The following is a 20,831-nucleotide window of genomic DNA, read 5'->3' as shown; positions in this document are numbered from 1 at the left end:
CGAACGTTGTTTGTTTCCATGTCCGTTCTGTTTTTTTTGCGGTTAGGATGCCAACCCATTCATTTCAATGTGCTGTCCGTGTCAGTATGTCTGTTCGTTTGCCCCGCAAAAAAAATTGTGCATGTCCTATTTTTTTTTTTCTAGTTTGTGGACAAGGACAGGCATTATTACAATGGATCCGCTAAAATAACAGATGCCATACGGAATGTCGTCTTTTTTTTTTTTTTTTTTTTTGCGGACCGCAAAACGCATACTGTCGTGTGCATGTAGCCTAAGGGGTTAACAATGCAGTCGTCACTTGAGTTGTGCACCAACTAGATTGACTTACAGACATAAATAAAAAATCTACAATAAGAAAAAAACTTGCATTTTATTCTTTGACTGGGTGAGTCAGCCTAGACCTAGAGCACCTTACATGTGAGCCACCACATGTTTCTGTTTCAGCTTCCTCACTGCCCCTGCGCTGAATACTGAATGGCGCAAGATTTCCCGAGCGCACAGGGCCGGTGTTCTGTCATTCTGGTGGACCTTATTGAGATGTGAGTCTCCTCTAGCTGATCTCACACCCCCGGAAATCCAACAATCAGCAGCCTCACACACAGTCGCACACCCCTGCAAATCCTCCAATCACTATCCTGCGGGTGCAAATGTAGGCCGGAGGAGGACTGCATGCAGCTCAACCCGTCCTTTAAAGGCATCGTCTGCAACTCCCTCATGGCCATAGATATCGCCATGTCCGAGGCTCTGTGTCTGTGCCCACAGCACCTAGTCTTGGGGCAGCGCCCGCTCCATGGTCAAGCTCATTGGCATAGCCATGCCACAGCTTCCCCTGGATCCTGGGCACAGTGATCTGCCTGTGGAAAAGCAGAGGAGATGCCCAGGACCCGCCTACATTTGCACCCGCAGGATAGTGATTGGAGGATTTGCAGGGGTGTGTGACTGTGTGTGAGGCTGCTGATTAGTGGATTTCCGGGGTTGTGAGATCAGCTAGAGGAGACTTGCATCTCGATAAGGTACACCGGCATTAGGAGACCAACGCTGCCTGGCCCTGTCAATCTAGTGTAGCAGGGCGTGGCCAGAGGTGGGAGAATGGAGCCTCTAGGAGCAGGGGCAACGCCCCCCCTGCACCTAGAGTCTAAGTAGCATATTTATATGAATATTTATATTTCTGAAGTAACGGGGGCATAGATAAAAATAGGAATAGGCTAGTTAGGTTCAGCTGACATTAGCACATCGCTAATGTCAGACCGTTTAATAGGGTTAATTCTGTTGACAGAAACCATTTAAAGCTTTTGTCTGGGACTTACAAAAAATTAGCTAAGAAAAGGCAAGGTGATAAAGGAGAAATAATAATAAAAAAAAAAAAACGTTTTAAATCTTCCTGGGTCATTGTCATTGTTTGTCCTGTAGTGATAACCTACAAGTGACCAGTGCAGCCAATCACTGGCCTCAGTGGCCTTGTGCTGTACATGCTAGCAATACCACCAATGACTAGCTGCACTGGTGGCGCTGGAAGGACATGATATTGAATGTGAGTTTTTTTTTTTTTGTATTCCTGTTACAACTGGACAACCCTTTTAAATGTGACGGTCCACCCTAAGACTTCACTTTCTTAGGACTCATGCACACGACCGTTGTGTGCATCTGTGGCCGTTGTGCCGTTTTCAGTTTTTTTTTTTCGCGGACCCATTGACTTTCAATTGGTCCGTGGAAAAATCTGAAAATGCACCGTTTTGCAGCCAAGACCGTGATCAGTGTATCCTGTCCGTCAAAAAAATAAAACCTGTCCTATTTTTTTGACTGACAACGGTTCACAGACCCATTCAAGTCAATGGGTCCGTGAAAGAACACGGATGCACACAAGATTGGCATCCGTGATCCGTGGCCGTAGGTTACTTTCATACAGACGGATCCAAAGATCCGTCTGCATAAAAGCTTTTTCAGATCTAAGTTTTCACTTCGTGAAAACTCATATCCGACAGTATATTCTAACACAGAGGCGTTCCCATGGTGATGGGGAAGCTTCTAGTTAGAATACACTACAAACTGTGTACAAGACTGCCCCCTACTGCCTGGCAGCACCCGATCTCTTACAGGGGGCCGTGATCAGCACAATTAACCCCTTCAGGTGCGGCACCTGAAGGGGTTAATTGTACTATCATATCCCCCTGTAAGAGATCAGGGCTGCCCCCCCCTCCCCCCTCCCCAGTTTGAATATCATTGGTGGCCAGTGTGGCCCCCCCCCCCCTCCCTCCCTCTATTGTAGTAATTCGTTGGTGGCAGTGTGCGCCCCCCCCCCCCCCCCCCTTCCTCCCTGTATTGTAATAATTCGTTGGTGGCACAGTGTGCGCCCCCCATCGCCCCCCCCTTCCTCCCTGTATTGTAATAATTATTCGTTGGTTGCACAGTGTGCGCCCCCCCCTTCCTCCCTGTATTGTAATAATTATTCGTTGGTGGCACAGTGCGCGCCCCCCCCCCCCCCCCCCCCCTCCCTGTATTGTAATAATTATTCGTTGGTGGCACCGTGTGCGCCCCCCTTCCTCCCTGTATTGTAATAATTATTCGTTGGTGGCGGTACCTGAGGGGTTAATTGTGCTGATCACGGCCCCCTGTAAGCAGCAGGGGGCAGTCATTTACACAGTTTGTAGTATATTCTAACTAGAAGCGTCCCCATCACCATGGGAACGCCTCTGTTAGAATATACTGTCGGAAATGAGTTTTCACGATCTAACTCATATCCGACAGTATATTCTAACATAGAGGCATTCCCATGGTGATGGGGACGCTTCAAGTTAAAATATACCATCGGATTGGAGAAAACTCTGATCAGATGGTATAAAAGGGACTCCAGACTTTACATTGAAAGTCAATGGGGACGGATCCGTTTGAAATGGCACTATATTGTGTCAACGTCAAACGGATCCGTCCCCATTGACTTGCATTGTAATTCAGGACGGATCCGTTTGGCTCCGCACGGCCAGGCGGACACCAAAACGACTTTTTTTTCATGTCCGTGGATCCTCCAAAAATCAAGGAAGACCCACGGACGAAAAAACGGTCACGGACCTACGGACCCTGTTTTTGCGGACCGTGAAAAAAATACTGTCGTGTGCATGAGGCCTTACTGTGTATGTTGGGGGTGATTTTTGTAAAGCATTCAGCCTCTGCAGTACTGTATGGGATCAGTGTGCCTCCTTGCAACATTTCAGCATTTTTCAGCTGCAGCTGGTGCATCCATCTGGTTTACACTGCCACCTTTGAAAACAGTTTTGGATAGTGGTTTAAAATATATTTTCTTACATGTTTTCATTAATCCTGACTTGTCATGTGTACAGAGCGGGAGGACCGTGGTAGTTCCTTTGGCAGGGATCGAGATCGCAATAGAGATTCTGACAAGACAGACTCTTCTGATTGGAGGGCACGCCCCACCACAGACAGTTTTGATGATGCTCCTCCTCGCCGTGGAGACGATAGCTTCGGAGGAGATAGTAAGTTGGAATGTAATTGAACAGTTTTGGTATTCGCCTGCTTTGCCAAAGCACTAAGACATAAATTTTTATTTTATTTTTTACAGGGTATCGTAGTGACCGCTATGAGTCTGATCGGTATCGTGATGCCCCACGTAGGGATGATCGATATGATAGAGACAGGGGAAGAGACCGTTATGATGACCGTGATCGCAGAGATTTTGACAGAGGTGGTGAGTGCCATTAAGGATTCTTGATTTTGTGATCGACCTTATATTTTATCATTGTCAAATGAACCTTTATAATTCCCTATAATGGTATTCATCAGTTCACCCTACAATCATGATGGTAATGGTGATTATCGGGTCAAAATGTTTTAATGTTTCTAACAGATTTCAAATTCGTATGCCTATAGTACCACTCTATTCAATTTCTGTGGTACTAAGAGAAACAGCTAAGCACTGTACTTTGCGATCTGCACCAGTCCCAGAGGCTTTGAATGGGGCAGCATCGCACATGGCTGACAACCTCTGCATTCAAATTCCTGCTCACTGCTGTTGAGCAGTGAGGATTAGATGCTTGGGACCCCTGGTTCAGTGACTGGTGAGGTTCCAGCTGTGGGACCCCAGCAATTAGACAGGATAGGTGATTATTTGTGGGGAAAACTCCCTTAGTGTCCCTACACACATGAATTTGCACTGGTATGTTTGTTTTTGTGGTTTGTAGCAGCGTTTTGTGGCAGTTGAAGGACAGAGCTGAGCATGTGCTTCCATCTCAATGAGCTCAACAAAGAATTTTGAAAAAGGAACAAACAGCAGGTGGTGCTATACAGATTTCAGTGAATAACTCAGTGGCTATACTACATTGTTAATTATATACTGAAAAGAATGAGCTGTAGTTACTTAATAATAAAATGTAGCTTTTAATAGTTGCCTTATAATAAAATAATTGGCCCTAAAATAGTTACTGATAATACGTATACTCAAAGTACAATATATGGAGCTACTGTCGAAGTAAGTCCCCACTATATAATCATATTCTGGAAGACAAAATCACATCGTGGAGTAGGAATAGAAGTGCACGGCTGCAATTTGGATGGAAAACCATTAGTCCTACCGCTCCGTAGATTGGTTCCTGTGTGCAGCAGTTTCTTCTCGGAGAAAGTGGAATTGCTGCAAAAGGATAGGGGTCCGGACTAGATCTCCCTAATAATGCCCTACAGGGGGTGCTATACTGGCCATGATAGCCTAACCACGGAGCACCCACCCTGACAAGAAAAACCCTGTCCGAAACCTAAATTGATTGACCCTGGTTAGCCCTCTCCTACTGGATCCATACATGCATGTTTTGCTTTGAGATGAGTACAAAGCTCATAAGGGCAAACCTAAGGGAGCTAGGCAAATCGCCAAAAGGAGAATTGGTTAGCCGAGGTGCAAACAAAAAGATACTAACTGTGCACCTTGGAAATCAAAATGATAAGCCCCGAGTCCTGATATGGCTCGGGTTGGCAAATCTAAGGAGGGGACAATAGATGAATGCCCTCTTCCTCCTAACAGGGAATTGCAGTCATCCGCGTGCTCTATTGCGGATGACCAATTCATTGTTAGGAGGAACAGTGCTTTCTGAGTGTGAGCTGCAGGGAGTCAGTCACCCTCCCTCCCACCCATGCAGCTGACCGAAGTAGATTTTTACCTTTTATTTTTTTTAATCCCCTTTGGCTGCGTAGTGGGAGGGGGTATGGCCTAACCGGGTCAGGGGCGTGGGTCTGAGGGCGGGTTGTTTTAGGTCCGTCTTTTGAGGATGGCCTGAATTGCCACCCTACCTGCCCCCTTAACTGTGACATCCACAGCTCCCTGCCCCTTTAAAGCTGACCTACAGCAGTGAAAAAAAAAAATGGCTGGGTTGTTAAGGAAACCTAGTGTAAAACTGTGTGCCTGTGGAGACTAAGGACCTGCAAGCTTCTATTGGCTGATAAGGGTCATGTGACTAAGCTTCTATTGGCTAATGCATTTTTTGGGGAATATATCAAGAACAGTACGTGCTAGAGAGCCGAGACCCAGTCTAAAACCTTCCCGGACACCTGATGTACCTGTTTGCCAAATTTCATGATTGTAAATGCAATGATGTAGGGACAACCCCTTTTAAATTTCAGCGCCTGGATTTAGAAAAATTTTTTTTTTTTTAAACCTCCACTATGTGTGGCAGCAGCGTTCTCCTCTCTCCTGACTGAAATCGGATACCAGCTCAGCTGAGCGTATAGAACGGAAATATAGCTTTTGGCAGTTATTGGTGTGTGGGCACCTTGGATGTCCAGCCTCGTATCAACTTTTAAATGTTCCAAACACACTGATGCAGTGTTCGGTCTCCTGAGGTCACCACTGTCTTTACCATACTTACAGCTCCACAGGTAAACATCTGGTATGGATGGGGGTTACGTGTGCTGCTGCTACCAATAACTGTCCACAGCAGTGACGTGTCCCCCAAGAAGCAGGTCACTAGATCATATGCTGGTTAGGGGGACCAGGCACCTCTGCGTCCCTGTTTTTCATAATCAGTCAGGTTTTAGATTTTCGTACTGCTGATCAGAACATGAAAGAAGGGAACTTATAATTGATACTGATATTTGTGCCTGATGTACATATGGAAATGTACTTATAAGCATGGATTTGTATCAGTGTTAGCCCATTAAAACAAGAAAAAACATTAAATCATAGACTAACCTTTTACTGTCCAATAAAGGTAATTTCGTAAATGAAACAGGCAAATTGTATTAATTCATGAACTGTTGTTGATTTTTATAGGTTATGATTCCCGAGGAGGTGGCAGGAGAGCATTCGGGACTGGATACCGTAGAGATGATGATTACAGAGGAGGTGGTGGTGCTGGTGGTAGTGGTGGAGGAGACCGGTATGGTGATAGGTATGATGACAGAAGAGATGACAAACCAGATAAGTGGAATGGCTTCTCCAGAAATGAAGATCGGAGGGAAGAAAGAGGAGGTATGTTATAGTGCATGTCTTTGTTAGCTATCCTTAGAGGTTGTCTCACTTTAGCATATGACAGTTATCATGTAGACAAAGTTAATACAAGGCACTTACTAATGTATTGTGATTCTCCATATTGCCTACTTTGCTGGACTGATTAATTCTTCCATCACATTATACACTGCTCCTTCCCAGTGTTTGAGCGAATGGACTTCGGATGAAACATCCAAAGTCTCTTCTCATACAACTTTGTTAGAATACTGTACTCAGCGAGCACTCCGGACAGTGTTGGTGTATTGGCTCAGATGTGCTGGACTTATTGCTTCGCGAAGTCTCGCAAGACTTCGTGTAATAACTTCAGAAATTCTACTGTCAAACCTTTTACCGAACTCTTTTGGTTCCTAGTGGTACCTTGGAACTGAACCAGAGTTCGGTAAAAGGTTTTTAACAGTAGAAATTAATCGGAGCGTGTACATTTTCATGCTGTACTAAGTCGGATCTCAGTACAGTATTAATCTGAAGATTTGAATGAAGAGACTTCGGATGTAGCCTCTGAAGCTTGGTCAGCTCATCACTAGTGACTGTATTTGAGTTATCCCCTCCCTTCTGATCCTCAGCTGTGTCATGTGATCAGCACTCTGACTTTCCAAATGCCACAACATCTTGTGTAGACAGGAAGCCAGTTACTCTTGTATTCCTTTCATGTGCCAGTTGGAGATCAGAGTGTTGGTCACATGACACAGCTGATGAACAGGAGGGAGGTTATAACTCACAAATAGTCACTGATTAGAAGATTACATTCACTACAGATTGCATCAGGGACCTTTTGAACATGTCGGAGTATGAAAATGTTCGTGGGAATGTGTCTTTAATGGCTTAGCCGGCTGTGCTATCTAGGCTGTAATTCTGCTCACTGTTAAGTAGCAATTAACCATCTCTTGTCTTTGTATATAGTAGGTCCAACTCAGAGGCCAAAGCTGGTTCTCAAACCACGTACTGCTCCAAAGGAGGAGGAAACCAGTGGAGCTCCTGCACCAACTAGTCGAGCAGCTTCTATTTTTGGTGGTGCCAAACCTGTAGACACCTCTGCTAGGGAGCGTGAGGTGGAGGAACGTCTGCAGAAAGAGCAGGAGAAACTGCAGCAACGTCATTTGGATGATGACCGGCCTCGACAGATAGAGAGGAAGCCAAGAGAAAGGTGTGGAGTGAAATAAGACCTGTTCATTGTGGATATTTTGCGTGGTGCTTCTTTGGGGCGTATTGTCGCGTGTAACACCTCTGTTTTTCATTGTACGCCTCTGTGGTCAATAGCAAGAACGCGCGTTTCCAAAATATAAAAACGCCTGTAAACAGCGCTTATCGAATACGCTCAGGTGTGAACCCAGCCTTAGACTTTATTCTGGGCAATCGTTTATTTTTTTTATATTTATTACATTATAAAAGTCCTTAGGCTACTTTTACACTAGCGTTTTTACGGGTTCTGGCAGGGTTCAGCAAAAACGCTTGTTACTGGTAATACAACCATCTACATTCGTTATGAACGGATCCAGTTGTATTATCTTTAACATAGCCAGGACCTATCAGTCATGAACTCCATTGAAAGTCAGTGGGGGGCGGATCCGTTTTCTATTGTCAGAGAAGATTGATCCATCCCCATTGACTTGCATTGTGGGTCATGATGGATCTGTCTTGCTCTGCATCCCAGTACGGAATGCCCTCTGGTATGGGAACGCAACCAAACGTAACGGAATGCATTTTGGAGCATTCCGTTTGTTCAGTTACATTTTGTCCCCATTGACAATGGGGACAAAACGGATGCATTTTTTTCCTTGATATTGAGACCCTATGATGGATCTCAATACCGGAAAAGAGAAACACTAGTGTGAAGGTAGCCTTATTCATGTATTCCATTATGTAGGCATCCAAGTTGGCGCAGTGAAGATAACCAGGAAAGATCTAGGACTGGAAGCGAGTCTTCTCAAACGGGCAACAGTGGATCATCTTCAAGAAGTTAGTAAACTGTATTGGACATAAATTAATTCACCAGTTTGGTCATTTCCTATCTGTCTCTGGTGCTGAATTGTACCTCAACATTACACTCCAGTGCATTTAAATGACAGATCTGCAATAGTCATCTGTTGGAAAGAAGTAGATAACAGTTGGGACTACAAGTTTAGACTACGCTGTTTGTAGTCTGTTACCATGGAGATGTGTAGGCTTGCACAGGAGCAGAAGGCACTTTTAGGCCTCTTTCACACTTGCGTTGTCCGGATCCGGCGTGTACTCCACTTGCCGGAATTACACGCCGGATCCGGAAAAACGCAAGTGTACTGAAAGCATTTGAAGACGGATCAAATGCTTTAAAATGCTTTCAGTGTTACTATGGCACCCAGGACGCTATTAAAGTCCTGGTTGCCATAGTAGGAGCGGGGGAGCGGTATACTTACAGTCCGCGCGGCTCCCGGGGCGCTCTAGAGTGACGTCAGAGCGCCCCATGCGTATGGATGACGTGCCATGCGATCACGTCATCCATGTGCGTGGGGCGCCCTGACGTCACTCTGGAGCGCCCCGGGAGCCGCACGGACGGTAAGTATGCCGCTCCCTGCTAAACTTTACCATGGCTGCCAGGACTTTAGCGTCCCGGCAGCCATGGTAACCACTCTAAAAAAAAAAAAGCTAAACGTCGGATCTGGCAATGCGCCGAAACGACGTTTAGCTTAAGTCCGGATCAATGCCTTTCAATGGGCATTCATTCCGGATCCGGCCTTGCGGCAAGTCTTCAGGATTTTTGGCCGGAGCAAAAAGCGCAGCATGCTGCAGTATTTTCTCCGGCCAAAAAACGTTCCGTTCCGGAACTGAAGACATCCTGATGCATCCTGAACGGATTTCTCTCCATTCAGAATGCATGGGGATAATCCTGATCAGGATTCTTCCGGCATAGAGCCCCGACGACGGAACTCTATGCCGGAAGACAATAACGCAGGTGTGAAAGAGCCCTAAATCAACCATCAGCAAAGTTGCTTCTTATTTCATTTTAGATGCAGGAGGGCAATAAGAAAAACTGCCTGTCAAAGTGCACAGTCTCTAAATGATTATTTTGAGCAAAACTGAAAAATAAAAATCCGTAATTCTGCAGCCCCTGTGTTCTTCCCATCACTAGGTGCAGATCCCACCTCTGGGACCTTGAAATGAAGAAAAGCACAGGGCTTGCTCTCCATTCATTGCTATCAGACATCCAATAGCAGACAATGGAGAGCAAGACAAACAAGCCCAGCCACCTCTCAATTCACTGCTATTGGACTGCTGAGAATAGCTGAGCCAGCGCTTTGCTATTCTCGGAACTACCACAGCAGTGAACGGAGGGTGGCCATGCCTGTGCGGCTTCTCTCCCTTCATTTCATGGGCACTATTCTAGAGAGAGGTGCTGGTATCTCTAGGATCAGCATCTATCTGACATTGGTGTCATATCCTAGTGATATGCCATGAATGTCCTTGATTGCTGTTACAGCAGTAGTAGCACCAATGGTTTTATTTGAAGATCTACAACAATAAAGCTAGAGTTTTTAACAGTTTGAGCTGGACATTCTTCTTCTACTTGGGGAGAAATATATCTTTAACTGGTTTAATTCTTTGCTCCACAGTCTCACGAAGAAGGGAAAGTGAAAAATCTGTAGAAAATGAAGTGTTTGGAAAAGAGGAGGAACCTTCTAATACAAAATCCAATAAATCTGACTCCATTCTCCCAATAAAAGTAATGCCTGCTCCTCCACCAAAGGAGAATGCATGGGTGAAACGTAATTCAGCGCCTCCTTCCAGTCGCTCCCTCAGTTCAGAGTCCTCTCAAAGGCAAGTATTACAAATGGCTGCCACAGCTTCCTGTCTTATAGCAGATTTTTTTATTTTATTTTTTTCTTGCATTTGGCAATTAAAGGCTATGTACACCTTCAGGAACATATTTTTATGATTGCATTTTACTCATTTTGGAGCTAAAATCATTGTAAGAAATTAAATTTATTAAAAATATTCAGCCATTCTGTCAAAAAGGGTTCACTCTCTAGCTGTGTGACTCGTACTTTCAGTTTGTGCTAGTCATATACACTTAATTAAGCCACATTCTTATCAGTAAGATAGAAATTGAGCTATAATGAGTTCTTTGGAAGTAGGAGAGAGAGAGAGAGAGAGAGCGCCTTTGGCCAAGCTGCCTGACAGGAAACGGTAAAATACAGAGCCTGCTACTAGAGAATCTCAACGCTGTACAGAGAAATGGGCTCCAATTTTTTATAAATACAAATTGAAAAAATGATTTTTAGCTCAAAATGAGTGCAGTGCAATAATAAAAACTTGTCCCCAAAGCTGTACATAGCCTTTAGGCTTCAAAAATTCAACATGTCCTGAAATACTAGGAGCTGTAAAAGATGTGTGAACTGACGTAAATTTATTTTTTAGTAGAGGAGAAAGAAACGATTCAGACAGGCAGCAGCCTGGGACAGGGCAAAGAGGAGGTAATCCGGCTTCTCTCTACCTTATTGTTTATTGGTGTAAAGTGTAAATGGGTGAAACAATGTGTGCTTATTATGTTACAGCAGATGAGAACAAAGACGATGATGATGATCTGGAGAATCTATCGAGCACCAGTGGACGGCCCATAGGAGAACGCGGTAGATCATCAGAGCGGTGTGTAGTCTTTTTTTTTTTTTCTAATTTCAAGTTTTTGTTACAAGTAGTGTTAGTGGTATATTGTCCATTGCTGAAAGCATAGCGAGTGGATGATAAAGAAAAAGTTAGGGGCACTGAGTAAGGGAATGGATGCATACACTGATCAGCCTTAACGTTAGGTCTCCTGAAAAGCACTGATTATCTCACCTGTCAAGAGGTGGGATTTATTAGACAGCAAGTGAAAAGTCCTATTTTTGAAGTTGATATGTTAGAAGAAGGAAAAAGTTTAAGGATCTTAATGACTTTGACCAGGGCCAAATTGTGATGGCTAGACGACAGGGCTTCTTCGTTGTGCAAGTGCTGCTTCCCCCTAGTTTTTCTGATCACCGGGTAATGCTTGGTCACCGATAGACAATCCTTTTCATAATCTATGTAAATTTGCTCTTACATTGATGTGAACTTCAGTGTGTGCAGAGTACTATGTACCATGTACTGTGTTGTGCTGATATACTTGTGTTAACATACACCACCTCCATGCAGCACCAGTCTTGGGGAGAGTTCAGATCACCGTTATTTTTCTGCTTTTCTGATCCGTTAGAAGAACATTAGAAAAATAACAACAGTAAATGAATTGATACTGTGCATAAGTTATGCACATTTGGCATCCGTTTGAGCCATTTCCATCTGAGATCCATTTTTTTTAAGATAGGGGGGGAAAGTACAGCGTTCAGGACTTTTTTTTTTTTTTCCATCTAAAAAAAAACGATCTCGGGTGGAAATGGCTTAAACGAATGCCAAATGTGCATAACTGATGCAGAGGATCCTGTTTCTTTTTTCTGTTGCTCTGATGGATCAGAACGGAAACATAACTGTGATGTGAACTCTCCCTATAAAAATTAGACTACTACTAAAAAAACAAGGTCCAGTGCTCGTTCATATCACACCATCATAACTATGTAGACCAGGCATCCTCAAACTGCGGCCCTCCAGCTGTTGTAAAACTACAACTCCCACAATGCCCTGTTGTAGGCTGATACCTGTGGGCTGTTCGAGCATGCTGGGAGTTGTAGTTTTGCAACAGCTGGAGGGCCGCAGTTTGAGGATGCCTGCTGTAGACTATAGACTGTGTTATCCATGTCAGTATAATAGTAGTGTGAAAGAAATGGCTGATATAGGACATTCCCCATCCATGTTTCTGTGATAGGTTAAGGCTACTTTCACATTTGCGTTCAGAGCGGATCCGTCTGAGACGGATCCGCTCATATAATGCAGACGATGGATCTGTTCAGAACGGATCCGTCTGCATTATATTGTAAAAGAAATTCTAAGTGTGAAAGTAGCCGCAGACAGATCCATCCAGAATTTACATTGAAAGTCAATAGGGGACGGATCCGTTTGAAAATTGAGTCATATTGTGTCAAATTCAAACAGATCCGCCCCCATTGACTTACATTGTAAGTCTGGACGGATCCGTTTGCCTCCGCACGGCCAGGGGGACACCCGAACGCTGCAAGCAGCGTTCAGGTGTCCTCCTGCTGAGCGGAGCCCAAACGCTGCCAGACTGATGCATTCTGAGTGGATCTGCATCCACTCAGAATGCATTAGGGCTGCACGGATGCGTTCGGGGCCGCTTGTGAGAGCCTTTAAACGGAACTCGCAAGCGGAGCCCCGAACGCAAATGTGAAAGTAGCCTAACTCTAGTTTCGCTTTTTTTTTATTCCATAGGAAAGAAAAGGATCCGGATTCAAAGAAAAGAGATGAGCAGGAAGCTGTAAGTTGTTCCTGGTCACGCCACCTGCCCTGCTTCATCCTATAGATATCTAAATGCATAGTTAATTAACTGGTTAAAGACTGTCAGCTATCTATTTACAATGTTCAGTCCAAGTCCCTGAAGCTTGCACCATAGTATATTTACATTGCTGCCTGATGGCTTAACCCCTTAAGGACCGGGCTCATTTTCACCTTAAGGACCAGGCCATTTTTTGCAAATCTGACCAGTGTCACTTTAAGTGGTGATAACTTTAAAACGCTTTGACTTATCCAGGCCATTCTGAGATTGTTTTTTCGTCACATATTGTACTTCATGATACTAGTAAAAAAAAAGTCAAAAAAATTAATTTTTTTGCATAATAAAATACCTAATTTACCAAAAATTTGGAAAAATTAGCAAATTTCAAAGTTTCAGTTTCTCTACTTCTGTAATACATAGTAATACCCCAAAAAATTGTGATGACTTAACATTCCCCATATGTCTACTTCATGTTTGAATTATTTTGGGAATGATATTTTATTTTTTGGGGATGTTACAAGGCTTAGAAGTTTAGAAGCAAATCTTGAAATTTTTCAGACATTTACAAAAACCCAATTTTTAGGGACCACTACAGCTCTGAAGTCACTTTGCGAGGCTTACATAATAGAAACCGCCCAAAAATGACCCCATTCTATAAACTACACCCCTCAAGGTATTCAAAACTGATTTTACAAACTCCGTTAACCCTTTAGGTGTTGCACAAGAGTTATTGGCAAATGGGGATGAAATTTGAGAATTTCATTTTTTTGCCTAATTTTCCATTTTAACCCATTTTTTCCACTAACAAAGCAAGGGTTAACAGCCAAACAAGACTGTATCTTTATTGCCCTGACTCTGCTGTTTACAGAAACACCCCATATGTGGCCATAAACTACTGTACGGCCACACAGCGGGGCGTAGAGTGAAAGGTGCGCCGTATGGTTTTTGGAAGCCAGATTTTGCTGGACAGTTTTTTTGACACCATGTCCCATTTGAAGCCCCCCTGATGCACCCCTAGAGTAGAAACTCCATAAAAGTGACCCCATCTAAGAAACTACACCCCTCAAGGTATTCAAAACTGATTTTACAAACTTTGTTAACCCTTTAGGTGTTGCACAAGATTCAATGGAAAATAGAGATATAATTTCAAAATTTCACTTTTTTGGCAGATTTTCCATTTTAATATTTTTTTTTCCAGTAACAAAGCAAGGGTTAACAGCCAAACAAAACTCATTATTTATGGCCCTGATTCTGTAGTTTACAGAAACACCCCATATGTGGTCGTAAACTACTGTACGGGCACACGGCAGGGCGCAGAAGGAAAGGAATGCCATACGGTTTTTGGAAGGCAGATTTTGCTGGACTGGTTTTTTGACACCATGTCCCATTTGGAGCCCCCCTGATGCCCCCCTAGAGTAGAAACTCCATAAAAGTGACCCCATCTAAGAAACTACACCCCTCAAGGTATTCAAAACTGATTTTACAAACTTTGTTAACCCTTTAGGTGTTGCACAAGATTCAATGGAAAATAGAGATACAATTTCAAAATTTCACTTTTTTGGCAGATTTTCCATTTTAATATTTTTTTTCCTGTAACAAAGCAAGGGTTAACAGCCAAACAAAACTCATTATTTATGGCCCTGATTCTGTAGTTTACAGAAACACCCCATATGTGGTCCTAAACTACTGTACGGGCACACGGCAGGGTGCAGAAGAAAAGGAATGCCATACGGTTTTTGGAAGGCAGATTTTGCTGGACTGGTTTTTTGACACCATGTCCCATTTGAAGCCCCCCTGATGCACCCCTAGAGTAGAAACTCCAAAAAAAGTGACCCCATTTTAGAAAGTACGGAATAGGGTGGCAGTATTGTTGGTACTAGTTTAGGGTACATATGATTTTTGGTTGCTCTATATTACACTTTTTGTGCGGCAAGGTAACAAGAAATAGCTTTTTTGGCATGTTTTTTTTTTTTTGTTATTTACAACATTCATCTGACAGGTTAGATCACGTGGTAATTTTATAGAGCAGGTTGTCACGGACGCGGCGATACCTAATATGTATACAATTTTTTTTATTTATGTAAGTTTTATACAATAACTTCATTTTGAAAACCAAAAAATTGTTTAGTGTCTCCATAGTCTAAGAGCCATAGTTTTTTCAGTTTTTGGGTGATTATCTTGAGTAGGGTCTAATTTTTTGCGGGGTGAGATGACAGTTTGATTGGCACTATTTTGGGGTGCATATGACTTTTTGATCGCTTGCTATTACACTTTTTGTGACATAAGATGGCACAAAATAGCTTTTTTTACAGTTTTTTTTTTTTTTTTTTTTACGGTGGTCACCTGAGGGGTTAGGTCATGTGATATTTATATAGAGCCGGTCGATACGGACGCGGCGATACCCAATATGTATACTTTATTTTTATTTATGTACATTTTACACAATGATTTTATTTTTGAAACCAAAAAAAATCATGTTTTTGTGTTTCCATAGTCTAAGAGCCATAGTTTTTTCAGTTTTTGGGCGATTATCTTGAGTAGGGTCTCATTTTTTGCGGGATGAGATGACTGTTTGATTGGTACTATTTTGGCGTACATGCGACTTTTTTGATCACTTTTATTACCTTTTTTGGGAAGTAAGGTGGGCAAAATTTCAATTTTCTCATAGTTTTTATTTTTTTATTTTTATGGCGTTCACTGTGCGGGGAAAGTAACATGACCATTTTATAGATCAGGTCGTTACGGACGCGGCGATACCTAATATGTGTAGTGTATTTTATTTTTTTAATTTTTATTCAGTGATAAATGTTTTTTTTTTTATCTTAACTTTTTATTTGATTTTTTTGACCCAGACCCACTTGGTTCTTGAAGATCCAGTGGGTCTGATGTCTGTAAAATACAGAACAGAACCTATATAGGTTTCTGCACTGTATTTTACTTACACTGAACAGGTCTATGCTTTCAGCACAGATCTGTTCAGCACCATGGACAGCAGGACGCCTGATCAGGCGTCCTGTTGCCATGGGAACCTTCCCCGTCTGCTCAGTTATGGTCAGAACTTCGCAGACGGGGAAGGGTAAGGACGGGGCTCTGGGGGGCTGTCTGGGGGCTCTCTCCTTCTCCCATCGGGGGGCTGCAAAGGCACAGCAGCCCCCCGATCGGAGAGGGAGGGAGCTCCCTCTTACTGTTAACCTTTTCCATACAGCGGTCCGTACGGACCGCTGTATGGAAAGGGTTAAACGGCTGACATCGCATCAACGATGTCAGCCGTTTATACCAGGGTGCCAGCAATGTGCTGGCACCCTGGTATACCCACTGTACACCAACGATTATGCAATGGGAGGCGGGCGGGGGATCGCGATCCCGCCTGCCGCACCGCCCGCCTCCCGCAACGCCCCCACTGCATGCGACACCCCCCCTGCACCACCCGCCGCCATCAAATCGTGCAGGGGTGCAGGGGGGGGGGTTAACAATATTGATTTCGGGCACTCTGAAGTTTCTGATCCCCGCGGTCAGGGACCGTGGGGATCAGAAACGGCAAAAAGCGCAGCAAACCGCAGGTCTGAATTGACCTGCGGTTTTCTGCGATCGCCGATACGGGGGGGTCAAATGACCCCCCCCTGCGTTGTTACGGGATGCCGGCTGAATGATTTCAGCCGAAATCCCGTTCCGATTAACCCCAGCGGCGCCGGAATTAAGATTTTAAGTTAGGACGTACCGGTACGCCCTATGTCCTTAAGGGGTTAATCCACTGTTGAGGAGCCTGGTGAAGACTGAAGCAGGAAATGTTCACTGCTTCTCTATTCTCATGTACACACTGCTCAATAAGTACTGGGTGCAGAACAGAGGCCTCTGCTGGTCCCAGTGGTCTTGATTAAACCATCAGGCATCAGTGGCAGTAGTTTAATAATGCTTATTACTAGCTGCATGCACAAGCTGTTACCAGCACATGTGCAGATAGGGGTTGGCCAGTGTCTATTACTTTTACGTTTTATGTTGAGTAACCTTCATCAATGTTAGAGTTTAGGTAAAAGGACTTTGTATAAATCTGTGTGCAGTAAGATCCACTGAGTGCCCATCTGATGTCTGATCCTTAGGATAGGCTATCAAATCAGTTGGGGTCTGACTCTCAGCACCTCCATCGATCAGCTGATTGAAGGTGCTGCAGCGTTCTGGTGTTTACCAGGAGTGGCACTGTACATTTTGTAGTGACTGTCTGGTATTGCAGCTCTGCCCTTCAGTCTCTCAAGTGAATGAGCTGTAATACTATTCATAGTTGCTATAAAATGCATGCAGAAGGGTGCTGATATAAAGCAGGCACCACATACAAATCTAAATATACTGGGTGCTTCCCATGTGCAACAAGCAATATGTATTAGCAAACCACAGTACAAATGAACATGCAAAGCACACCAGGCCAGAAAACCTTAAAAAAAATACAATTTTGTTAATGTCACCGGAGACGGAAATCAGAAAGTTAAAACACTTAAAATACAGAGTTCATGAGGAGCGTCAATTAATAAGCAACTCCTCCAAATACCACAGCCCAAGTCCCTGATAAGGCAAAAATCAACTTGCGAGGCCTGAAAGTGCCCCGTGCAAAATGTGCTGACAAAACATCATAATTTGACATCAATGGCAGATGCTAGACTATCCCAAATCTAATGAATGGTCCTGTAATATAAAGACAGCAAAAATAAGTTAAACCGTGATACAAGCAGAAGAAATAAAAAGTAAAGAGCAGCTTTATATAAATAGTGTATCGACGCTAACGCAGCTTCATCAGGGGTAAATCAACAATGGAAAGTGATTTTTATATATATATCACATACATGTACATGCACATAAAATCAGATACAGAGAGGCCAATAGATGTGGCCGATTGCGTCTGTATCAGAAGACAGTATGCACAAGCTCATCACATAATGAAGATGGATAGTGCTGTGTAAGGGACTCAGACATCCACAAATCTAGTATTGATGGCCTACAAGTTCCAGGAAATCCCCTTTAAAGAGGACCTTTTACCACTCCTGACATGCCTTTTTTAATAGCAGGAGTGGATTGGTTATATAGTTTTATGGGAAAAGATTCAGTAAACCTCATTCTGAGCTTCAAAGTCCAGGAGACTGTCCTATCGGTGATTGACAGCTATCTCTATATACACAGTCATAGGGTGGAGGCTGTAAATCACTAATAGGACTGCCCTTTTTAACTTCAAAGCTCAATTAAATGTATAAATTACAAGTTCTACTGAATGTTTTCCCACAAATCTATATACCAATGTGCTCAGCTCCTTCTGCTGAAGATGGATAGTGCTGTGTAAAGATCAAAACAAGGCTTGGAGTTCTCAAGCCTCGCTTTGGCTGTATGTATTTTGCAAAGAAGTATGATTTGCCCTTTTAAGAGTAATATTGTGAGATACAGCTACGTCTGGGAGGGGTCACAAGAGTGGTAGGACCCTGTGGCCCCTTCAGTTAGCCTATAAGTCCCAGGAAATCCCCTTTAAAGAGGACCTGTCACCTCTCCTGACATGCCTGTTTTAATAGCTTCATTCGTCCCCCATGTAATAATTCTGGAGCATCTATTCTTATGACTCTATGGTGTGCCTTTCCTTTATTTCTACTAGAAGTTATCAGTGAATTGCTAGCAGTCTGCAGTAAGGGTACAGAGGGGTGATAAGTTAGGAGGTGTCTCTATCCAGTCAGTACTGGTTACCACCCCTTTGTACCCTTACTGCAGACTGCTAGCAATTCATTCATAACTTCTAGTAGAAATAATAAAGGAATGGCACAACATAGGGTCATAAGAATAGATGCTCTGGAATTATTATTACACGGGGAATGCATGAAGCTTATAAAACAGGCATGTCAGGAGTGGTGAGAGGTCCTCTTTAAATAATGAACCTAAGTACCTTATAGTTGCAGTTTCACAGATCATAATAGTTCTGTAAATTATAAGCTGTAATTGTGGAGAAAGGTTTGCTCTCCTTTACAATACCCAAATGGCGCTTATATTTCCCTCCTCATCCCTTTCTCATTTCAGTTCAAAACAACTTGTGCGTTTCCTCCATACATATCAGTGCCCATACTTGAATGGCGTTACATTGTGCAAACTTGTCATGTAGCAAATAATTCCTTGGCAGCTTTCTATGGATTGACTGATTGTGTCAATGACTAAAAGGAATAACCTCATGTTTTGTTTCATTTTGCAGAAATTCGGCCAAGTAAGCAAGTACGCAGCTTTGTCCATGGATGGGGAAGAGGAAACTGAAGAATACGCCGACTAACGTGGGAAATGTGTCCATGGATTCCTTACTCCCTTCTCCTTTAATCTCCCATATGTCCTTTTCCATGACAGCCATTGGCATAAGCCAGAGCAAGACAAGTGACACCCCTTCCGGCTCTGTCCCCCCTCAGAAATCGAAATCCAACTTTGACTCTTCAGACAATGATCTTCAGTTAGAAACGCAATGAGCTGTTTGTTCTCTTGCATGCTGCTGCAGCTTTATACCGTGTGTGCGTGAGTAAGGAAGGGGCATAAATGCAGTGTGTGTTGTAGGGGAGCTCGATCACAGTTACCGCTTTAATCAGGGAGGGCAAGTAATCCAGATTCTAAGATCCAGATCATAACGAGGAGTGCTGCTGATACAGAGCACTTCCCAAGCCAAATCTGCCGCATAATACACATGTTATTAATTTTATGCCAATGAAACCATTTATTTTCAGGCATCAGATGTTTCAGTATCAATTCTAAATGACTACCAGAGCTCCCATTTTAAAGTCATTTACCGGCATCCAGTCAGTGGAGTGGATGTGCTGGAGGTGAATGCCTTTTTTTTTTTTTTTTTTTTTTTTTTTTAGTACGATATAGTAATATAAATCTCTTATGAAGCCCTATTTTACCGCTTCATTAGTGACGGGGATCTCTTCAGGTCCATGGTTTGCACGCAGTTGCCCGAATCCCGTCATCCTCGGTGCACCAGAGACAAGTAAGGAGCAAGTGCAAACCTGTTCTTTCCCTAAACATAGGAGACTCTCCCCCCCCCCCCCCCCCCCAGGCTTTGTGTGATGCTGTGGATTTCAAGGAGGCTGCTGTAGCAGTGAACATTTTGTCCACAAAGGAAGTTTTTTGTTTTTTAAATATATTGTACCTGCAGCAGGCAATGATACATCCGCATATTGCCTTTCACACTTGGCAAGCCCTATTTGGTCAGTCCTCTATCCCTCCTCCCATTCCCTTTTCATCAGGCCTTCCCTAATTTATAACTAACGTGCATCAAGAAGCTGCGTTCTCCACTCACGAACCAGCTCGAGATAACTTCGTTTAACATTTTACACTTCAGAAAGGAGTGTTACTCGAACGAAATATATAATAAAAACTTGTAATTTGTAATCTGCTTTCTGGGAGATGTTTTATTATCATGTAAAGTACCTTACCGGCCCTCATTTTTTTTTTCTTTTCTTTTTTTTTTCTGTTTCTCAGCACTGTCCCCCTACCCTCAAATAAACTAATCTTTAAAGTACGTTGTCTGCTTTAACCATTTTGTCTGCTGTGTGTAGTACTAGTTTTATCTGATCTGTTCTAACATGTTGTTTTTTTTATCACAATATATACTGTATGCAATATATATACATGTTTGACGTTGAGCTTTTAATAATGCATGTACTAGCATGATGATAAGGGGGGGGGGGGGTTTCTTCTGTATTCCCTGTAAAGAGACCTGTCCACCCTTTTGATGAGGCTCATTTTAGTAAATACATTCCCCGTTCTACACTGTGCCGATCCTCTCTCACTGTGTGCTGTCCGCATTTTTTGTGGACCCATTGAAATGAATGGGTCCGCATCCTATCCGCAAAAAAAACAAAAACTGAACGGACATGGAAAACAAAATACGTTCATGTGAATGTAGCCTAACACATCCATGTTTTAGCCTTA

At 43.2% G+C, this 20,831-nt stretch overlaps 1 protein-coding gene across 4 annotated transcripts in view; it reads left to right on the top strand.

The window, feature by feature from the left end:
• EIF4B (eukaryotic translation initiation factor 4B) overlaps positions 1-20,418 on the top strand; it is a 55,140-nt gene extending 34,722 nt beyond the window's left edge. Inside the window, exons 6-15 of one of the 4 annotated variants that reach the window (XM_044285489.1) lie at positions 3,336-3,488; positions 3,575-3,700; positions 6,269-6,466; positions 7,406-7,649; positions 8,370-8,461; positions 10,093-10,297; positions 10,901-10,953; positions 11,038-11,125; positions 12,833-12,878; positions 19,108-20,418. In XM_044285489.1, the coding sequence (XP_044141424.1) occupies positions 3,336-3,488; positions 3,575-3,700; positions 6,269-6,466; positions 7,406-7,649; positions 8,370-8,461; positions 10,093-10,297; positions 10,901-10,953; positions 11,038-11,125; positions 12,833-12,878; positions 19,108-19,182 (1,280 nt within the window). In that variant the 3' untranslated portion in view covers positions 19,183-20,418. Of the gene's footprint in view, positions 1-3,335; positions 3,489-3,574; positions 3,701-6,268; positions 6,467-7,405; positions 7,650-8,369; positions 8,462-10,092; positions 10,298-10,897; positions 10,954-11,034; positions 11,126-12,832; positions 12,879-19,107 lie in introns of all 4 variants that reach the window. The other 3 variants (XM_044285487.1, XM_044285488.1, XM_044285485.1) reach the window with 3 other exon arrangements.
• The last annotated feature ends 413 nt before the right edge of the window (positions 20,419-20,831 follow it).

This window comes from Bufo gargarizans, chromosome 3 (genome assembly GCF_014858855.1).
Source record: "Bufo gargarizans isolate SCDJY-AF-19 chromosome 3, ASM1485885v1, whole genome shotgun sequence".
NCBI lineage: Eukaryota > Metazoa > Chordata > Amphibia > Anura > Bufonidae > Bufo > Bufo gargarizans.
This window is presented reverse-complemented; position numbering and strand designations above follow the sequence as displayed.